Source organism: Lissotriton helveticus, chromosome 9 (assembly GCF_964261635.1).
Source record: "Lissotriton helveticus chromosome 9, aLisHel1.1, whole genome shotgun sequence".
Classification (NCBI taxonomy): Eukaryota; Metazoa; Chordata; class Amphibia; order Caudata; family Salamandridae; genus Lissotriton; species Lissotriton helveticus.
Window position 1 is genome coordinate 355599558 of NC_136070.1, and position 23072 is coordinate 355622629.

The 23072-nt window shown below is 46.2% G+C and overlaps 1 protein-coding gene across 2 annotated transcripts in view; it reads left to right on the forward strand.

The window, feature by feature from the left end:
- The first annotated feature begins 6556 nt into the window (after positions 1-6556).
- Positions 6557-23072, forward strand: part of OTUB2 (OTU deubiquitinase, ubiquitin aldehyde binding 2) — a 186494-nt gene continuing 169978 nt past the window's right edge. Inside the window, exon 1 of one of the 2 annotated variants that reach the window (XM_078660094.1) lies at positions 6557-6715. In XM_078660094.1, the coding sequence (XP_078516220.1) occupies positions 6713-6715 (3 nt within the window). In that variant the 5' untranslated portion in view covers positions 6557-6712. The remainder of the gene's footprint in view (positions 6716-23072) is intronic. The other variant, XM_078660093.1, reaches the window with a different exon arrangement.

Below are 23072 nucleotides of genomic sequence, written 5' to 3' on the forward strand. Positions count from 1 at the left end.
CTGGCCAATAGTGGTGGGGTCCAGGAGTCATGTGTAAGCACCAATAAATAGGGGCCCAGGCAGATGTGACGTCAGGGATGCACTTGAGCCGGGACTCCGTGAGCACAAACACCCTATATGTGGTTTATTATCTACGCGCCGTGGTAACAGCGACCCCCTGGGCAGAGCAATACATTTTTCGGTGTCTCGGACGCAAGGTGCATTCACGACACAACACTGGCACGGGGACGTGGGTGGAGCACCACTACAACTGCTACGTGGCTGCAGCAAGTGCTGAGTGAACGCACGTGGTGCTCGAGCCACGAAACTTGAATGTGAGCGGCTCTGGAACAGTCCTGTGCAACACTCCACTGCCGCCAAGAAAGCTAGAAGACTGGTGGCCTCAGGGCTGCCCAGTTACTGGAGTCATCTCACCAGTGGCATTGTGCTGGAAAGCCAGAGCACGTGGCAGAGTGAACGTAAGTGCCTGTCTCACACGTGCAGGGCCCCACTGAAGCAGGTGGCCTCTCCTACACAGGAGTGCACATCAGCTCCCCCATCGGCTAAAGGCACTCAGAGATAATCACACAGTCGGAGCTGCCATTAGAATCCCAGGGGTGTGGACCTGCTCAGTGCCATCGGCAGTGTGAGCACCTTGCTGCCCCAATCCCCTGGCACAGAACTGCGCAGCGGGACACCAGAGAGGGTTCACCATCCACGTTGCGGCACGTCCCGCCACCACTGTGAGTGGGCGCAGGAGGGGTATCATGGCCACAATACTGCCCATTGAGCCGTTCCTGGTGGAGGGGCCACCCTCTGCCCAAGCATCCATATGGAAAGAATGGGTAGAGCGGATCCTCTGGTTCTTCGAGGGCACTAAGGTGGCTAATGACTAGAAGAGGGCCATGCTCCTGCATCTAGGGGGAAAGGACATCTACAAGATCGCCAAGTCAATAAACGAAGCAGCCCCCAAGACGCAGCTCACCTTAATTGCCACCCTTTCAGCACACCTCGAGCCCATGACAAACCAAGATTACGAACGTTTTTGTTTTTCGTGAAGTGCGCCTACAAGCAGGCGAGTCCTTTGATGCGTTCCATGCTCACCTGAAGGACTTAGCAAGCACAGGCGGATTTCGCGATGAAGGGGAGGAGAAAAGGGGACAAATAAAACAAGGATGCGCTTCCACCAAATTCTTAGAGAGAATACTAGAAGAGTCCAGAAAGTCACTGGCAAACATCCTGACCCTAGGACGAACCAAGGAATTGCCACAGGCCAGGGTGGCCCACATGGAGGCGGCCCTACAAACTTCAGTGAAGATGGAACCGGTCAATGCTGTTGTGACACGCCCGTGACCAAGCCAAGCCGGAAGGACAACGTAAATGCCCCAAGGTGTGGGTACTGCGGAGGAAGCCCTCATGGGCCGGCAGAATGCCCAGCGCGCGGAAAGAGATGCACAGGATGTGGAAAAATGATTAATTGCGAGCGAGTATGTCGATCCCGGAAGAATCGTGGATCCTGGCCCACCGTCAAGATGATCCCTGAAGCACGGAGCGGGGACAGTGATATGGATGATGATGAAGTGGAAGAGCACACCGTTCATTCAGCATATATGATGGGCACAGCCACACAAGCATTGCGACGACTCCCACAATGTCGGGTGCTTGTTGGCGACCAAAACACCACGGCTATCGTGGACATGGGAGCATCAATATCATGTCCCAGGCCCTCGTCAGCAGCAGGTTGGACTAGGGGAACGCCCTCTACGCAGGAGCCTCGGCTAAACTCCTGAAACGGCTTCAACACATCCAGAATGCCTCTGCACTCCTGATCCTCGACATCCCTCGCTGCAGCCAAGTCACACCCCACCTGAGAGACCTGCACTGGCTCCCCGTCAACAAGAGGATAACCTTCAAGCTCCTCACCCACGCACACAAGGCACTCCACAACACCGGACCAGCGTACCTCAATAGCCGACTCAGCTTCTACACCCCCACCCGCCAGCTCCGTTCCGCCGACCTCGCCCTCGCCTCAGTCCCCCGCATCAGAAGAGTGACCTCCGGTGGCAGATCGTTCCCCACCTCGCCGCCAACACCTGGAACACCCTCCCCATCCACCTACGGCAGACCCAAGACCTGCTGACCTTCTTCAGACTCCTCAAGACCTGGCTTTTCGCGCAGTAGCAGCCTTCCCCACCCCCCAGCGCCTTGAAACCCGCACAGGTAAGTAGTGCGCTTTACAAATGCTATGATTGATTGATTGATTCTCCGCGGAAGCTTATGAGACGTTGAAGCAGGCTCCCTTTCTGAACGCTGCAACCATAAAAGTATTTGCATATGGGCAAGATCAGCCACTGGTAATGCAGGGAAAGTTGAAAACGACCCTGTCATACGGCTACAACTCCATACGGTCAAAAATGTACGTTGCTGAGGATGGGCATGGCATGCTGCTAGGATGCAGGGCACCGGAAGACCTAGGAATCGTAACGTTTGCCTTGGGAGTTCACCAGGAAACGGTTTAACACATTTTGGCTGAATTCCCGGCAGTCTTTGAAGGGATCGTACGACTGAAGGGGAAAGCAGTACATCTACACATAGACCCCACGGTACAGCCTGTAGCCCTGCGCCATAGATGCATCGCCTTTCATCTGAGGATATTGGTCGAGAAGGAGCTGGCCAAACTAGAGGCCGCCGGAATCATGGAGAAGGTGACGGGACCAACAACGTGGCTGTCCCCCATCGTCTTCACCCGAAAGCCGAAGCAGCCTGGAGGGGTACAGATCTGTGTCGATATGAGACTGCCTAATGCTGCCATAAAAAGGGAAAGACACCTCAATCCCACGATAGATGGTCTTATCGGGGAGCTGAGCGGAGCGTGCCGGTTCGCGAAGCTCGACCTCCGATCCGGATACCATCAAAGAGTGCTAGACGAAGAGTCACGATACATCACTACCATTTCCACCCATGTGGGGCTGCGGAGGTGCACCCGGATGAGCTTTGGTGTGTCAAGCGTGGCAGAGGGGTTTCAAAACATCTTTCGAGAGCTGTTGATGGATTTCCCCGGAGTCGTGAACGTCTGTGATGACAATCTCATCTATGCTAGAACTATCGCTGAGCACAACACAAGATTGACCAAAGTACTCCAGAGAATTCAAGAGACCTGCCTCACCCTTCAATGCAACAAATGTGAGTTTCTCAAACAATGACTCCAATTCTTTGGATATGTCTTCTCGGCATCAGGTGTCACCCCAGATCCTGACAAGGTACGAGACATAAAAATGGCACCTGCTCCTACCACTGTCTCCGAAGTGAGGAGCTTTCTGGGCATGGTCAACTACTCTGTGGGCGGTTCATCTGAGACCTCACCACACTCACCAAGCCTCTAAGGGAGCTCACCAAAGGTTCTGTTCCGTGGACCTGGGGTCCAGAACATGAGACTGCATTTCAGGCGATCAAAGATGCTCTGCCCTCCAACACCACATTGGCCTACTTCGACCTGCAAAAGTTTACCATGGTTGCTGTGGATGCTGGCCCCCAGGGGCTAGGAGCCGTTCTGCTGCAGAGAAGGCAGGCGGAGGAAGATTGGGCTCCCGTGGCTTTAGCTAGTCGATCCTTGACGGACACAGAGCAGAGATATTCACAAATCGAAAAGGAAGCAATAGCTATTCATTGGGAGTGTCGCCACTTCCACTTGTATGTGTATGGACATCCTTTTTCGTGGCAACCGACAAGCCTCTCCTCCCACTGTTTGCAGGTACAGAGGCCAAACCACCACCTCAAATCGAAAAATAGATGCTGCAGTTGCAGGAGTGCAATTGCTGAGTAGAATACCATCCCAGGGCACTGAATCCAGCAGACTACCTGTCGCGCTACCCACAAGCGGCCATGCCGGAGCAAGAAGCTGAAGCAGAGGAGACGGAGGAATATGTTCAATGCGTGACAGCAAGGTCATGCTCTCTGCCATTGTCCATCTAGGTGTTGGGGCAAGAAACATGCTGCAATGAGTGTCTCCAACAAGCAATACGGATCATGAAGCACGGTCGCTGGTAGAACGCCAAGAAGGAATGGAGTATGCTCACCATGGAAGTGAGACGGATCATGGAGAGTTTGTATCATGTCCGACAGGAGCTGACTGAAAATTCCACGGGGTGTCTTCTCAGAGCCCATCGCCTAGTCATCCTACTGCTTTGACAGAACGAGTCATCCAACTTGCACATGCCGGACATCAAGTGATGTTAAAGACCAAGAGTCGCCTGAAAACCAAGGTGTGGTTTCCTCTGATGGACAAAAAGGTAGAGGAGGCGGTGAGATCCTGTTAGTGGTGCAAGGCCACCGGGGAAGTCAGCCAGCCGGCTCCTGTAATAACAGAACCCAGACCGCGCCGTCCGAGGTCATATGTCAGCTTCGACTCCCGGAGTCTCCCGGACGGGAGGTACACCTTCGTACTAATTGACGATCATTCGAAGTATCCTGAAGTGGAAATAGTCTTGTCATTGAGTGCGGGTGATGTCATCCCCAAACTGGAGAAAGTGATGGGCATTCACGGGCTGATCAAGGAACTGAGAACTGAAAATGGTCCTCCCTTCCTCACTCGGCATCACCCTCAAGAAAATCACACCCAGGTGGCCTCAGGCCAATGGTGAGGCTGAGAGGTTCATGCGTACTTTAAACAAAGTAATTTGCAATGCCCATGACTGCCACCAATGCCTGGAACTGGCGATCTTTTCATTTCTTCAAGTGTACCGCCAAATACCACACTCCAGAACGCTCCAGGACATCTGTCCATGGGACAAGTGGTCGCTGATTCTATTCCGCATCACCGACTGTGGCGGCCGGAGGCACTAGATGAGAACAAGGTTCAGGCCCTCCGGCAACTTTAAAATGATCAGGCCAGTTGACGACGAGGAGCCCTACCCTCTGATCTCAAGGTGGAGGAACCTGTACTCTTGCAGAATTGCAACACTGGTAGCAAATTTAGACTGCCTTATGAAAGAGAACCCTGGGTCATCACTCACCACAGGATGACTGCGCAGTGAGGTTGTGAGACTGTCACAAAGAACGTGTAATTTTTCATGAGATTCCACCCTTCAGGGGAAGTGCTGAGAGACTTGGCAGTGGCAGGACTCACCATAGATGACACCCAAGACCCGGAGGAGTGGGGTGTTTCGGAACCGGACTCACCTGTTACTGCTGCTCCTGCACCTGAAGCTCCTTTGACTAGCCCGGGTTCCACAGTAAGTTCCACTGTGGCACCCTCTAACAGTGTACAGGGGTGTCTTGCCTGCACCCGGTATCGCCTGCGAAGGAACCCAGAGCCCTCCTGTAGACTGAGAGTTCACTTCATGTAGGACTATTCCAGTTATTTTCAGAATGAGTGCGTGGCTCGCAGGTTCGAGTTTGATTTACAGTCCTTAAGTATGTTTGTGTGCCTATATTGGGCAGTTGGGTGGGTTTTCACTGTTTGTGTTGTTTGCTCCAGTATATTACATTTTTTAAATCTGTTTGGGGAGGAATGTAGTGTCGCCCCTGTGATGCAACAGGTGCGACACAGGACGAACCACTAGGAAGGCAGGTCAGAGGGAACTGTATGTGAACCACCCCTCTGGCCTGGCCAAGAATGGTAGGGTGCAGGAGCCATGTGTAAGCACCAATATATGGTAACCCAGGCGGATGTGACGTCAGGGATGCACATAAGCCGGGACTCCTTAAGCACAAACACTGTGTCAGCGCTTTTTATTATCTATGCGCCGTAGTAACAGTGACCCCCTAGGCAGCGCAATACATTTTCCTGTGTGTCAGAAGCAGGGCGCGTTCTCTACACAACAGTCAGTTCCGGGACCGCGCTTCCAGAGAATTTGCGTGTGTCCTTTTATTTTAACTGCAGCGTCACCTGTACAATACACCTGCCACATTATTTGGTCCTCTACTGCAAAATAAACCCAGTAGACAATTTTTACTGGTTTGTCACCTTTCAGAAGTGATTTACCAGTAATCTTCATTGCAATTAAGGGATAGTTATAATGAGAACACCCTCTTTTGTGGGGAGGTGTGGCGTTCTTTTATGAAAATAGGGACACAGTCAGTTTCGACTCTTTATTGAGCTGAACACTTCGCAATCGTGAATCGCGGCAGCCATCTTTGAATAACATACCATTCACCCCAACTCGCCAGAAATTCGAAAGAATAATACAAGGTAACTAACTGCCTAGAAGAGACGCAATTGAAGCGTGCCTGTTAGGAATAATGATATGCACACAGAAAAAAACATTCCAAATACAATATTTACGGTTTGCTTTTTCCTACATTCCACGGTATTTAATATCCAGTAAGCGGGTCAGTTAACTCGTGCGGTATTCACGGTTTCCTAAAAGCAAACATACCGTTGTTTTGATTAAAATATACGTTAAGCATGACCAGTTTGCGTGCAAACGCCTAAAAGGCGGAAGTAAAGAGTCCTGCAGTTTACAGAACATTAGCTTATATGAGGCCTCAACAAGGGAGAGACTTGTGCGTGTTCGATATGCAACGTTCAGCATGATCTTTTCTCCCCCCTGCGGTAACAGTATGAACAATCACCTTCTTTCCACACCTAATATGGCCGCGACTTGAGTTCAGCACTCGAAATGCAACTCGGGTGTAGAAACTTCTTTCGCTGTTTCTTAGAGAGGATACCGTGAATCAGAGGTTTGCCTAGTGACGCAGTGGCTTCCACTTCTGACACAGGGGGAACGACACCATGGTTAGTGTGCGTTTTGTATAATCCGATGTGTTAACGGGGCAGTTTCTTGTCTCCCAGGGTTACGTAGGAACTAGCCAATCTGGGCGGTGCACGCGCAACAGGGTACCAACCATCTCGCGAGATTTATCCGGTTAGGCAACTAACAATACTTTTGCAAAGTCTTCCTGAAATAGTTCACCTTAAATAAAATTTAAAAAAAGTAGTGCATTGGTGCTAATATGAAGATGTTATTTCTCCTGCGATGATAGTTGTATTCCAGAAGTTAACTTTATTAATCTTCTATGCAGGAATGTTTGCACAAATTCTTTATAAACGATGAAGTTTCTCAGTATCTCAAATAGCGAAGCAAGGTGTGCGTTGAGTAATAATGGTGAGAGTAGGGAACCTGCGTCGCCTCCCCAGGGACATAGCAGCTAAGTTTTCATATTGCTTAAGTGTGACATTTCTAAGATTTTAGTGTGGTTATGTATGACATTCTACTGCCAAATGTGTGACACTTGTCACTAAATTAAATCAATGACTAATATTTGGTGCTAAAGCAGTAGATAATTTACTGGCATACTTCCTTTACTGTACTATGGCTAAGGTCAAGGAAAGATTAAGCATTACTACAGAAGTTCGAATATTCTCCGCTAAAGCCTATCCTGAAATCATGCCCCATAGACTGCTGTCTTGCAGCAAGTTCAGGCTCGGCTGCCAGAGATGAAAAGTACAATTCAGGGGACTGAGAACAACACATAGTAGCTTTAGCCCAGTCGCTCGGGCTGCTGTTTAATTTTATACTCCACCCTTGCAGTTTCGCACACGGGGACGTCGAAGTTTTAATGCGTGACTAATGCATTTTGGTGTGGTGATGTGGACAACAGTATTAAAATGCTTTAGACTAACCCCTGATGCGTGATACTTGGCAGGGCTGCCGGGGATCTTAACTGGTCGGCTGGAGTAGAGGTCAGCTGGAATAGAGGTGAAAGAGCTCAATTTGATCAAGTGTTGCCTGCTGGGTAGAAAGAAGTTAAACTATTTGCTTCCAACACTGTAGCCAGTCTCACTAAGAGAATAGGATGGTCCATGGGTTTGAACGTGGCTGGTAGGCAGGGCACAAGTCCTAAAAAAAGAGGTGGGGGGGACTAACCAAGTTAAACAGTATGCAAGCGACATCACAGTGCCTGACATCACAGCATGTGTCATCACATGAAGTAGCATCACATTCCATGACCTCAAAGGAAGTAAAGTCACAAGAAGTACCATCAGATCTTAAGACCTCACATATATGTTTAGCAGGTCTATCATGAGTACATTTGAGCGCATTAAAATAGTTAACAAATTAGATTTTGCGTTGTGCCAAAAAAGTGACGCAATCCTGACGCAAAATCTGGGCATCAACTTACACATTTATTTTGAAAAACTCTGCCACAAAGAAATTGGCAACAAGGGAAACACATATCTGTTCTTCTTAATTAGTTGCGAAGACTGCATTTTAAAATATCTTATGGGGTTAAATTATCTGTTGCAGAGATCTTTTATTTTTTTCTCGGAGTTTTATATAACGTGAACTTGACCCGAAGGTATCAGAGTGCTTTACATGAGTACCAGTTATGTTACATAAGGACAAATTCATTTTTGTTAAGCACTAGGAGATTAAGTGATTTGCCCATAATCACAGGATGTTGAACATTGTTGCTTAGACTCAAACCCAGTTCCCCAGATTTGAGGTCGACCACCCTAGCCGTTAGGCCACACCCTCTCCCCTTTGTGTGTCCAGTAAATCTCTGGGAATAATAATAATGGTAAGATAACTCTGGAAGTTAACATATTTTCTGGAGAGATCTGTGTTTAGTCTAGTTCCAATTTTGAATCACAGTAGCATAGAGTGTTTATGTGTCTCCTGCTAAGCACACTATGTAATTTACAGATGACAACATTTTATTGTATGTAGATATGTAAGTGGGTTACTGCTTTCAACACAGAGTTCCTTATGTTTTGCAGTTCATAATTGTAATCATTTTAATATAGCACAGTGAGCTATGAAGGACATGTGACTCCTATACCTTGCAACACTCACTGTCTAATGTAACACATCCTGTACATTGATTTACACACTGATATGATTCATTGTCAATGTTAATGTGTATGGTTGATGTACAGCGCTCTGACACTATGCTTTGCGATGAGTAGCGCTTTAAAAGAAATAAAACCCCATGGTGGTATTCTAATTGTTATTTGAGTAAATACTGGGACAGACCTACACATCAGACACCTTACAATGCATGCATATCTCCCATATATATATATATATATATATATATATATATATATATATATATATATATATATATATATATATATAAATATATATATATATATATATACAGGGACTGAAGAAAGTCAAAAGAATGCTTCTCAAGTACTTGTGAAGTAATGTTAAGGTGTGTGTCTTTGGCTCCCCTCCATTGCATTTGCATCTAGGTATGAGGGTCCAGATAGATCCCAGCCAGAACACAATAACAAAAGGAGGCGAGATTGCTCCTCAAATTTGTCCTTTGTTTTGGGCCAAGCTCATATTTAAAATAAAAAAGCCCCTTCACTGCCTGTTTATTGCTGCTCGGAACAAAAGCAGACAATGTGCAGGCACTGTTGAATGTGTCCTGGTGTCTGCAAATTTCCCTGGGAGGAGTTAATTATATTTCTTTGGGGCACAATGTCTTTGTGAAAAGAGTGGGTAGACGTCGTCTACCCACGTGTTCCCTCGACTTGTGCCCTGATGGTAGGTACAGTGTGAACTGGGGAGCCAGGTTTGAGTCTCTGCGTCATTTCATGGTCCCGTGATTCTGGGCAAATCACTTAATCTCCCCATGCCTAAAAACAAAAAAACAAAAAAAATGATTGCATCCTTGTGTAACATAACTAGTACTCATGTAAAGCGGGTCGAGTTTATGCTATATGAAACTGGGGGAAAAAATCCAAGAACTAATAAAGCAGACTTCATTACATGCTTTGGTTGAAATCAAGTTTGTAGCGTAGACAAATGACAGTGGGAAATTCAAAAGCAGTTGTTGTACCATAGCTATCATGTTTTTGGGGACCCTATGTGTGAAATATCCAAGGGTTTAGTGTTGTTATGTGTGACATTTCCATGAGTTTAATGTGTGACATGTCAATGCATTTTGTGTGGCACTTATCTCCAGGTCTTGAAATCAATTTAAGTTATTAGTACCTTGTGCAGTATTGTGATCTGGAAAAGACATTAAAAACAATGCAACGCTCCCCAAATACTTATGTAAGATAAGTAACCTATGCCTCTTTCCTAACATGATCGTACCGCTTGCCTTCTGGAAATTAGGATGGGCTGAGATGTAAAAGCAACTGGCAGAATGCAAGTTCTTCTTGGTTAACCAGCCAATGTATGTCAAAGGTGTAAGTCATTCAAGAAACAACAGCTTGGAAGCAATTTCATGACCTTAACTCGTCAAACCCTGACAGCTCCCACAAAAACACTATATTGTTTATCTACAAGTATTTCAGTTGAATGATGGCCCCATCATAGCCCACAGCATGTATACATGGCAACATTTCACAAGAGGAAAGTGGGAGATTTTAAAAAACATAATCAGGAAAATAATCAAAACTTTTCGCCCTAAGTGGGATGGGTATGCTCAGACGTGGATCCCTTGCTCAGTGTGCCACTGGCTTCAAGCTAGCCTGGCTGGAGAAGGGTGACATACCCTGAAACCGGTCCCAGGATGCTTGTTTCCGGGCCAGGGAGGACCTGGCCTTGGAGTTCAGTCTGGACTGTCCCCATGGGGCACAGGGTCAAGAATGATTTGCATATGGCTGGCTCCAAACTGGGGTGGCGTAGTGGGCAAAAGAACAATGGATTTAACCCAAAACGTTTGACTGGGGGAGAATGTTTGCATTGTCAGCATTCCGTCCGTCCTTTGTTTGCTGTAACACTTTTCGCCCTAAGTGGGATGGGTATGCCCAGACATGGATCGCGTGCTCACTGTGCCACTGGATTCAAGCTAGCCTGGCTTAAGAAGGGTGACATACCCTGAAACTGGTCCTAGGATAGGATGCTTGTTTCTGGTCCAGGGAGGACCTGGCCTGGCAGTTCGGTCTGGACTATCCCCATGGGGCACAGGGTCAAGACTGATTTGCATATGGCTGGGTCCAAACTGGGGTGGTGTAGTGGGCAATATAATGATGGATTTAACCCAGATCTTTTGACTGGGGGAGATGTTTGCATTGTCAGCATTCTGTTCATTATTTGTTTGCTCTAACACTTTTCGCCCTAAGTGGGATGGGTATGCCCAGACGTGGGTCCTTTGCTCGCTGTGCCACTGAATTCAAGCTAGCCTGGCTGAAGAAGGGTGACATACCCTGAAACCGGTCCCAGGATGCTTGTATCCGGCCCAGGGAGGACCTGGCCTGGCAGTTCGGTCTGGGCTGTCCCCATGGGGTACAGGGTCAAGACTGATTGCATATGGCTGGGTCCAAACTGGGGTGGCGTAGTGGGCAAAAGAACGATGGATTTAACCCAGATCTTTTGACTGGGGGAGAATGTTTGCATTGTCAACATTCCGTCCATCATTTGTTTGCTGTAACACTTAGGTCACAAAACAGAGCCCGATAGAGACCTGATTCGAGGCCTCCTTTAAAAAACTGCTGTTGCTCAGCACCGGTGAGACCCGGCACACTTAAAGCCCTGCATTTAGCAATAACCAGTAAGCCTCACTTATAGTAGAAAATATATTGTGAAAATAAAGTGTTTAGTTTTACATGCAACTTGAGACAAAGTAATTTTTGGTTGACATAATTTATCAAACATCTGGAACACAGACCATGGTTTATGGGTGTCTTGATACATTTTATACCGAATTCTCTATTTTGGTAAGTGTTAGAATCCCCAAGATCCCTGATTGGCTGAGGTAGGTACCGCAGGCCAAGCAGGGACCCGTGAACCCCAACGTTAGGGAAAATACAGGTCGCCTCCAGAGTTGGCCCCCGCTCCACCCCCTTGGTAGCTTGGTACGAGCAGCCAGGCTTATCTTCTAGGCATAATATGTAAAGTAATTGCAATTACGCTCACAGCAATCCAATGATGACACTGCAAATAGATTCCAATAGAAAACAAGTATATGTTTATAAAACAATATACGATGCAACCACACAATACTAAACCAACATATTCGTCGGGGTAATGTTCCCCCTGGCCTATTATTATTGAGCTAAACTAAACAATCCTACATAATCCTAATGTCGTAATATGCAGTTCAATATGCAACAGTCAGGTACTTCACAACATAAGAGTAATGCAGATCGTAATACGGTTATCTGGCAATTTGTACTGTCACTGTAATGCAATGCAATGCGTAAAGCAACAACGTGGTAAACTGTTATGCCCCCGTAATGCAATGTGTACGGTCCCCCTTCAGGTACTCTGGTGGGAAAAAGCAATGCAACGTGTAATACAGTTGTCAGGCAATTCGTTATGCGAAACTAATGCAATGTGGAACACATGTATCCGGCAGTTCGGTATGCAACACCAATGCAATGTGTATTACGACAATATGGCAGATCGTCGTGCAGGATTCAAACAAGGCGTAACACATCTATCAGGCAGTTCATTATGCAAACATAGTGCAATGCATAACACACCTATGAGGCAGTTAGTTATGCAAACTAATACAATGGGCAATACTACAAAACAGGCAGTCCGTTGTGCAGAAATAAAGCATTGCGTTATACAATCATCAGATACTCCGCTACGCAGAAGTTATGCAATATGTAAGTTACTCCAGCACCGTTTACGGTGCCTCCTGTGGTCTCTCCGCCAGTCGCGCTGGCTTGCGGTAAATCTCCGGCCACAGTTGCCCCACACGGGTGTGGTAGAACACAGTAACTGAGGCTTCGCACTCAGGCCCTGGTGCTGCCACTCCCTTGGCACACAGGCCTCAATCTGAGCCGAAGCCGAGGCTTGCACTGCAGAACAGAGAGAGAGGCCGAAGCGTCTCCCTCCGAGCCCACACCCCACCTCAGATGTCGACACACGTTACCTAGGGGGCGCGAACCCACTCTCCTCTCCTCGTCCACCGACTTGGCCCTCTGATGCAATCTCTGACTTTCCGGGCAATGGGAAGATCCCAGGCTGCACACTACACCCGCACTCAGAGTCACTAAGACTCATGGGAACTTCGGGTGCACGTTAACCAGACAACTCCTCAGGCTACGCACAACACATGCACGCAGCATAGTTGAGGCACACTTGATCTTCTTGTGCCCACAATCAGAAGGTACAACTTGTGCAGGTCTCGGGTAGTAGAAAACACACGTACTCCGCGTCGCTGAGACACACTTTATCCTCTGGCGCCCCCGATCACAAGGCACCTCTTGCGTAGGTCTCAGGCAGTACAAGGTACTCACACACAGCGTCGCTTGAGACACACTTTATCTCCCGGTGCCCCCGATCACAGGGCACCTTCAGCGAGGGTCTCAGGCTGCGAACGCACAAGCACACAGCGTAGCTGAGGAACTCACTCTTCTGGTGTGCATGGTCATGGGCCAATCCACACGAAAGTCTCAGGCTGCCCCCTAGCACACTCACACAGCGTCGCTGAGACTTACTTGGTCTCGTTTGTAACTCCTGGTGCCCAAGATCACAGGGCATAACTTGCAAAGGTCTCAGGCTAGACAGAGCACACGTACCCACGGCGTATCTGAGAGTCTTCTCTGGAAATTTTTGTGTTCCTGTATTTCCAAACAGGGAGCCAGTTCACCTCAGGCCCTTGGGGATTGTTACTTCAGGACACAGCACACAGCACACAGCAAAGTCCTTCAAGCAGGGGGACATAGCACACAGCAAAGTCCCTACAGCCTTTCCTTGGTTAAAACAGCAAACTGCAGGCCAGCCCCAGATTACACAGCAAGAGCAGACCTATCTAGCAGTCTATTCAGTTGTTTCTTCCTTGGCAAAGGTTCCTCTTGATCCACAAAGTAACTCCAGGCTTGTTCACACTTGATCAAGCCATTCTCCAACGTTCAGGGACTTCAGTTCGCATAGTTATACCCCTCAATGGCTTTGCAGTCCTGGTGTTACAGGGGGCACTGACCCCTGCTCAAACCAGTTCTGGGTGCCTTCCTACCAGTGACACCTTCTACCTTTGATTAGCGGGGGTCTGGATTCTCAATCACTCAGCAGGAGATGGGATAATATTATTATAGCACCAGCCCAAGCCTATTCACATCTAGGCCAACTCCTCCTCCTACATACCAGATGCAGGTCAGCCTGTGCTGTCTCACTTCCTCCCCTGGGTCAAGACATTCCCCAGATCATATCACTTTCAAATCCAGCCAATCAACCCACAACCAGGCAGAGACACACAGAAATGTTTAAAGCACAAAAACCCAGAGCGTCTAAAAGAGTGGCTTACAAACACACAATGCAAAAACCATCTTAATAAAAAGATGTGTTATTGCACGGTGAGTTCAGGCACATAAAACGTCACCTTTCCATCTTAAGCCCTTGGGAGATAGGCTGGAAAACATATTACACAACCTCCCCATTCTATTCTAATGGGCAAGATGGCCTTTCAGCAGTGAAAACGAAATGGAGATTATTTCACTGCCAGGACATGGCACACACCATGGTACATGTCCCACTTTTCACATGCACTGCACCCTGTCCAGGGGGTACCCTAGACCTACCATAGGGGTGCCTGATGTGTATGGAAAGGGAAAGTCAGGGTCTGCTAAGTGCGTGCACTTGCCAGAACAACATGGCAGTTTAGGAAACTGCGCGCAGGCCTTGCAAGGCTACTTGAGTGGGTGGCACAATAAGTGCTGCAGGCCCACCAGTAGCATTTGCATTACTAGCTCTGGCACACATAGTGCACTTCACTAGGGACTTTACTAGTAAAGCAAATATGCCAATAATGGACAACCAATCACCATTACACTTTACACAGGGAACACTTGCACTTTGACACTGCTTAGCAGCCGCAAAGTGTCCAGAGCATCTAAGTTGGCAACACCATTTCCATTACAGTACCAAAAATAGAGGAGGTGGAGGCAAAAAGTCCGGGATATTCACGCTAAGAAATGCCTTGCCTAACAGTAAGGGTGATAGATTCTTTGTTAAAAGCTACAAGGTGTGTGTAGTGAGTTTTATCTTTACGCTGACTATGTGTAAATCGTTTACGTTTGGCTCCATGATACTGGTGTTTCAATGTTTCTAACTTTAAGGAATGTTATGGGTCAGGCCTTGTGAATTCCACGTGGGCTATACAGTGCATTGGGAGTGTTGAAAAGATGAGTTAAAATGTACTAATGCCTCTTCACATGTTCTGAAATGTAGGTGAAATTATACATTTTTAACAAATTGGATAAGACTAGAGTAAGATTAATTGGAGCTTTAGAACATGTAATGATAGTTGGGGGTTTCAGTTTTATTAGGGATGGTTGTTGTATGTTAGAGCAAAGCTAATCAGAAAGTAATGCAACCATATGACTTGTGTCACAGAGTGAAGTAACAGGTTGTGGTTAGAGTAGATGCCATGGCACCCCGCTCTTAACATACCCCACTGATGGCAACTTTCAGGTCTAACGTGAAAGGCCTTTTTGATTAAAGTCATGGTTCTTTATCATATAAGGAAAAGTTTGGACATAAATGAACGCCAGGAAGTTAATATTGCACTTCAATGAAATGTCTTTCCATCATCCTCCTTCCAGTTCTTTCTGAGGTGGACTCCACCTCCAGTAGAGGAGAAAATCATGACCGTGTCGTTATGAATACTGTTCCTAGTCCGGGGCATTTATTTAATAACCTAGTGCATTCTCGGTACTGTAGTCTTGTTATGACTCCATTGCACTAATTAGACTAACACATGCAGGTAAAAAACAACAGGACTAGAAGCACAATGTCTAAGATGGCCTGGAGCGATGTGGCGTTATATTATTGCTGTCAGGAATTTAACAGTGGCCAGTGAAACAGGTTCTAGATAAAATGTTCCATTCCTTTCTCTTAATGTCCCACCGGACTGGAAGAAGGAAGTAGTTTGGAGAGTATGTTGGGAGTAGTCAGCTGGCTCTGCATTGGTGATGGGATGACGGGGACATCGTGCAAAGGATGCTAGCCAGGTAGCACCACTGGTGGAAAGAGGCTGATGAGGACAACAACTGTGACCCAATAGTGTGCTGTGGTGCAGGAGCAGGATGGATGAAGTCTGCACTTGATGAAATTCAACAGGATAACACTGACCAGGTGGAGTCTCAAAGCTACAACCAATTGGCAGCAAAGGAGCAGGCTATTCTGCATTTGCGGGACATAAGAGGGCTGTAATGTACAGATAAGTGTGCATGCCATCTTCGTTCATGCTGCGCAACCTGAGCTTATGCAGCTCAGCAAGTGCTCTCTTGATATCTCTCTGAAAGCAGGATAAGGGCAGAGGTTCAGGAAGCAGTGATGACTGCACCGAAGGCAAATATCACAGAGGACGAACATCACTCTCCTTCAGCATTGCTCTTGTCATTAAGTAAAGGAAGGGGGCACATCAGTCATACAGGCTGTGGACAAGGGCTATAATATCAAGGAGGACACCCTCACTCATGTGCTGGCTCATGTGGATGATAACATTGACTTTAAAAAGAAAGGAGATTCAGTCTCATCAAAGCACCCAATCGTGTGGCAGTTACAGAATCCACAACAAATGAGATCTCCCCCTTCAGGGGGAAATCAGAAAAGTGATTCACAGAGAGGGGGAGAGACACTGAGAAAATGTCGCTTCACGACTCATGGCACAACAATACCATCTGCTGAGACTAGAAGTTTTGTGTCAGAAGATGGTCAACGTGAATTTATTTCAGACCGGTATCCAAGGATACCCATTCTTCATCTTAAAGGGTTACAGAACATAGCCTATAGTAATGAACTTTTTAGAACCTAGTCCCATTCAAACCTGTGTGTTATAGTACTGAATGATCAGCTTTCCTGGAAATGAGATAAAACAAGCACAGCTATTGTTGGATACTGTGTGATGGAAAGATTACCTAGCTTTGTGTTGGGGTGGTAAAAGACATGTGAACATTTGTGAATGGAAGACTATGAGCCAGAAACCGGCATCCCTTAAAATGCCTTTTTTGGAGGAACCTGTATCTTGGGGAAAAAAGTCTATAAGGAAAGTTAAAGAATGTGTATATGTCTATGCGAACCTGGATCATAATAGAGGATCATCCTCTATATGTAGACAAGCATCCTTTCGACAAGCATCCTTTCAACAACCATACACTGTCAGTCATCTTAGGGAACAGAGAGATCCAACTAGCAGGTGAAGCAGCCAGCACCTATTTTCCAATTCAGAGGACTGTCTCCAGCTCCCTGGAAGAAGACTCGGCCCTCCTATCCATGGAGCTTATAAACTTGAACAGACAAGGGGAAGGTCCCTTCTTTGAAGCAGTCTGGGAGATTTGGATCAATAGGCATTGAATATAGCCCATCAGGATTACCAAAAATAGTTCAAAGAACTTTTTCTTGGATCAGGGACGATTTTCTCTTGACTGAAGGTTCCCGAGAAAAGTGCAGCAATGTTGGATGATGTTAACAAATTGAAGGAAAAATGTAGCACGGCTTTGCTTCTGGATCGGGGACATGGAATGGCTGCAGGGTTCATACTAATCATCGATCTCTAGAGCTTGAAAAACAGGGTCGTATTGAATTCAGAACGTAGATGTTACAGCGAATTGTCTCTTTTGCAGATCCAGGATGCCTATTGTCGTAATTGGGTCTGTGGGATGCTTACTTACATATGCCACTCCATCAAGACGGTCAGAAGTTTGCACTGAAGAAAGGCCACTTCAAGGTTACATTGCCATTTGGATTGAAGACGTCACTAAGAGTCTTTACGGTAGTGCAGGATTCATTGATGGCTCCCTTGCACAAGCAACCGTTGTTTGTATCCTTAAATCCTGGGGTTTTTGCATTTCCAGGTTTCATCAGCAGAAGCAGCACACATAGCAGTGCTGACATTTTTCTGTGTGTTATGGGTGAAAGGCTTCATAATCAACTAAGAAAAATCCTGCTTGACTCCATCTCAACATCTTTTATATACATGGGCCAGATTTTGCACTGACCAAGGATTCATGATATCAAGAGGACTTTGGCTTTATAGCCATCTGATACTGCAGACGTCTGTGTTCATTAGAAGGAACAGCAGTGGCACAAGCTTACTAAAACCAGCAAATGGGGGACTCAAATTGAAAAAATAATTAGTGTTGACTTTGGGTAAGTGGTCTTAGCAATCTATTCTGTCTTGCAGTTGTTGACATCATGGACAGGTCTGTAGTAGAAAGCCCCAGAAAAGTGGTGTTTGCCAACAGCCTCGTACTGAGCTCATTGTTGTGTGTTAAGACCTGCAGGCCCTTTGGTACTCAGGTCTTGGGCTTCCTTGACCAGGTATCAACCAGGCTACTAATGACTTGCTTAAAATATTTATTGTGTAGATTTAGTAAATTATTATTATAATAGAAAAATAAATTAAAAAACAGACAGTAATTTCAATAAACAGCCTTAAAATACTAAGAATATAAAAACTAGGACAATGGATCTAAAACAGCTCAAACAATTCAAAAACAGCAATATATACGATCCACATTTTTGTGAGTTTCCCAAGGAATGTCAGTCATTCGACAAAAAGCAGTATCTAATAGCATCATGTATTGTTCTGTAGTTTGCTTTAATAAAGCCAGACTTCAATTATTTTTTTCTTAATACCTTATTAGCTTGAGGTATATATGAAAAATATGTTCTATGGATTGAAGCCAACATGATTTCGTTGGAAGGAACTTACTATTCCACAAGTCTTCTACTGGGCGATTGGGATATACATATGGCAAAATATTAAATATCTGGTTTTGCAACCTGGGTTTAAAGTGTCAGACAATTATTTCTGGTATTTTTACATGTAGGTGTTAACAATGTAGTCGGAATGCTTGCATGGCTGTAAATAAATTGAGTCTAACTGTCTAAAAATTTCCCTCAGAGTCTGCCTTATTAGAACCTTCCGAGCTGAGCATGACAGGCTAGAGAGCAATGATTTGCTCCATCTTTCCAGAGTGTGGAGCATGGGGGTTTCACAGACTAGCATTTGTTTGGCCCTGCATTATGATGCATACATTTCTTCCAGTACACCTAATTCATTGGGGTCTCATCACAATAAGGGAAAAAAGGGCAGACGTTGCATACTACTGATTAAGGCGTGGGCAGCTTTAGGCCTTGACTCAGAAGGCAGTATCCACAGTTTTTTATTTTTTTTATTTTTTACGGAGTTTTATATAGCGTGAACTTGACCCGAAGGTATCAGAGCGCTTTACACGAGCACCATTTGTGTTTACATGAGGACCCATTCATCAGCATGGGGAGATTAAGTGATTTGACCAGAATCACAGGATGTTGGCGTCCTTGCCGAGACTAGAACCTGGTTCCCCAAGATTTGAGGTCGACCTCCGTAGCAGTTAGGCCAACTCCTCTTCCCCTTACTTTTCTCCAGACTACTCATACTGGCTGGAGTATGAAAGTTGTGCTGGGAGGGTTGCAAATAATGGGACTACGCAGACATTGAGGAGGTTATAACACAGTCCCAGGGATGCTCCACTGTGAAGGTCCACTGCAACGGCTAGAAGATTTCCCACAACTGGGATCTCGAATGATCTTTCAGCCCCATGTACTATCCAGTATTTGATGTTTTCAATTCCTGAAGCATGATCGTATATTAAGGATTTTCCTGGCTTCGCTGCAGCTGCAGTGAGTAGTGTTGCATACAGTAAAGATGAACCTGGAGACGCTGGTCTGAGTGTGAGAATGTGGTGGGCATTTTTATTATGGTGTTATGCTATGTCTACCCTTCACATAGATCCTTGATCTCCTCTGGAATATCTAGAGTTGGGGATGCTGAAGGTCCCCCCATTGAGCTACTTGATGGTATTGGCTTGAAATAAATGTATGGCCAGGCTGGTTTTTTTTTCTAGGCTTCTTCACTTCAGCTGATAATTTGGGAGAACTATGGGCCATTCTTATTAGGAAGCCGCCTTTGGCAATCTGATGAGGCCCTTAATGTAGGATTGGATCCAGTCTTCTTCCCAAGTTCTTGTCGAAATGTCATGGTTCCTCAGTCTGTGAATAATGAGGGAACTTCTCATGGAGAACTGTAATTTCAGATTCTGGATGTGTTTCTTCCTGTCTGTATTTATTTGGCAGGGCCATCTTCATACAGACTGCCTCAGCATCACTTTCTGACTCTCTGTATGTACATCTAGGTCAGAATGACAGGCTTAAATAGTGTCAAATAGTAAAAAAAATTGAACTATGACAAATTTAGCATATATCCTGGCTCAAGTCCCTTGGCTGGCAAGGATCCTGGAACCATGTAATTGGTGTGTGTGACATGGAGCAAGATGGAAACCCAAGATATTGAAGATAGCTGCCGCATGACAGCCAGGGAATAGAAGGGCAAGAGGCTAAATGTACGAAAAGAGGAGATGCCCTGGGCAGAGAAATGGGGTACTTCCATGGTGGCGGATAGAAGAACAGATAGTCATGAGAGAAGTAGCGCAGGGAGCTACCAGGGACAAAAAAGTGGGAGAAGAAGACAGATCTACTAGAGGTGCAGAACACAGAAGGAGATGACATCGGAGAACCCAAGCAGCCAACTGCGCGATGAGACGGAGTTCATACCCAGAGTTCGGAGAAGGGGAGAGAACTACAATGGAGACAGTCCCAGCCATGCGCAGGGCTCCAGAGCAAGGTCTTGCAGGGACCAGGAGGACCACAGACCTCCTTTAATACCGGTGTGCGAAGCCAGTTGCCAGAAGGGAGCATGAGTTGTGTTCCCGATTGCCACTGTACCTGTTTAACCATTTGTTTTTTACTGTTTCCATTGGTGGGATTAAGGAACTGGGTTAATGGGCAAGGATAAACCAAGCATTTGTTTGCATTACCTATCTCAGCTGTGATCAGCCAGGTTGAGGATAGAGATCCCAACCACATGTGTGTACACAAGGGTGTAAGGTGACGGTATCAATAATGGCAGAAACAGAGGGCAGTATTCCACAAGACTTTTTTTATGAATACAAATCCCTCTTATAAACTATTCAGACTCCTGCCCTGTTTATGGAAGGCGATATAGGGTGGCTCAGCCTCATTTGGGGGAGGCCACACAGGCTTCTTTGATAAACATTTGTAGAGCAGCAACCAAGGCCAGTCTTAACACTTTGTGCAATATATCTGATTCTCAGTAGGTAGGTCATGGGACTTTACTTTTGGTGTTAATGTTCTTAATGCTTGTCCACGATGACTTCATGGTGTTGGGGATAAATACATAGGGTATTTTATAGCACTTCAGCGCGTAGTGTGTTTTCATCCAAGGTCTGCAAATCACGTGGTAGCTTGGGTAGACCTCAATTAGTATGGACTAGGATGGAGGAAGGAGGCACACAAGCAATTCTTACATTACTTAGGGAAATTCAGTTTTACAACTCTGCCTACATATGCTGCCCCATAAGCTTCTTTACAACAGCCCTTACATTTTCTGCTACAACTTGGTGTCTTATTGGGTATATATTTTCAAGATAATTCTGAGTATTGCCGGTATGCATCCTCACCCCAGAGGATGGTTGGCTCTGTTTGGATATGAAACCTTTGGCATTGGAAAGTGTTGGCACTTTGCTGGCAGTGGAACCCACCTAAATTAGTGCAGACTGGGACGAAGAGGGGTATGACTAAGGGCTATAAGATTATCATAAATAATGAAGGTATATTATGGTTAGGATGCATATATTAGGGTCAGCTGGTAACTTTGCATAGAAGAGGTTTTAAATTACTGATGCCTTGGCATTAAAATAGAGACTGCTTAATGTTAACTAGACATGTTGGGCTAACAATATTCAATGGCTCTGAAATAGGCATATTGTATGTACAATAACGCACTGTGTGACCTTGCATGTATTCCCTAAGAAAGTGAATCAGCAGACTTGTATGCTTTCCAATTAAAGTCCAAGTTTTCTATTTCCACCTGTAGAGTTGCTGCATGGAAGTTTAAGCACACTTTGTTTGGCTTTTAGAGCTCATCTTGGAGTAAAGCATGTGCTGGCCTATGTGAGGGATGATGTGGTTACAGTAATGACTGCATGCCAGGCCTTTTCCCCAGATCTGTAAAGTTTTAGATACCTCCTGCCAGTATCAAAGACAGGACTGCATATGCTGCCTTTTTGACCAGGATGCTGAGCACCTGGTCTGAGATAAAAAAAAACCCACAATATTGGCTTTTAAAGCTTTTTTATATCTCATATAGATATAGCTTAGATGAACAGTCAAGTACCTCGCTAAAATTAAGATGGGCGATGTTAGATTTGGGGGTCTCTAGTTGGCACAGGTAGGTACTTCTGACAAATAGGGACCCTTGCCTCTAGTCAGGATAAGGGGATTACACTCCTAAAAGCATTTGTGACCACATACAGTAACCCAGTGACAACACTACAGTTTTATATAAAAAATAAGTATACTTTATATAGAGTTACCACAAGACCATAAACGACAAAAATACACAATACTGTTACTTTAAGATTGTAGATTTAGCTTAGTTCAGTTTAGTTCTTAAGATGCGACACTTTGCGTCAATGTACCTTATGATGCTTTGCGCTTCCACGACAAGCAATGTCGCAGCGAGGGAAATGCGGCAAAGCTCAGGTGCAAAGAAATAAAGACGTGAAGATCTTCCAGATGTGGTACGCTTCTCCGGGGATGCTAGAAGTTCTCGGTTCGATGCGTGGACTGCAGCAGCGACACCCTTGTTCAGAAGTGCAACAGCTTCAGCTGCGACACTCTTCTCCCTCGCTTGCGTGAAGCTTCTGCACGATGCGACAACTAAAGCGGCGACATCCTTGTTCAGAAATGCGACGGCAGCAGCTCCGATGGCGGCGCACTTCTCGGGGGATGCGAGGCACTTTCCTCGATGCGGTGCAATGCGACAGTTCCAGCGGCGACACTCTTGTTCAGAAGTGCAACGTCAGCAACAGCGATGGCGACACGCTTCTTCCTCGTTGCGAGACTCTTCTCTCGATGCGGTGCAGTGCGACAACTCCAGCGGCGACACCCTTGTTCAAAAGTGCAACGGCAGGCAGCAGCAACAGCGACACGCTCCCTCTTCATTACGAGATGCTTCTCTCGATGCGGTGCAGTGCGACAACTCCCGCGGCGACACCCTTTGCAGAAGTGCGGCAGCAGCGACGGCGACACGCTTTGGCTTTGTTGAGTCGCGCTTCCAGCTCCTTGCGATACGCAGTCCCTCAGAAGGCCCAAAACAGCAGCAGGCAC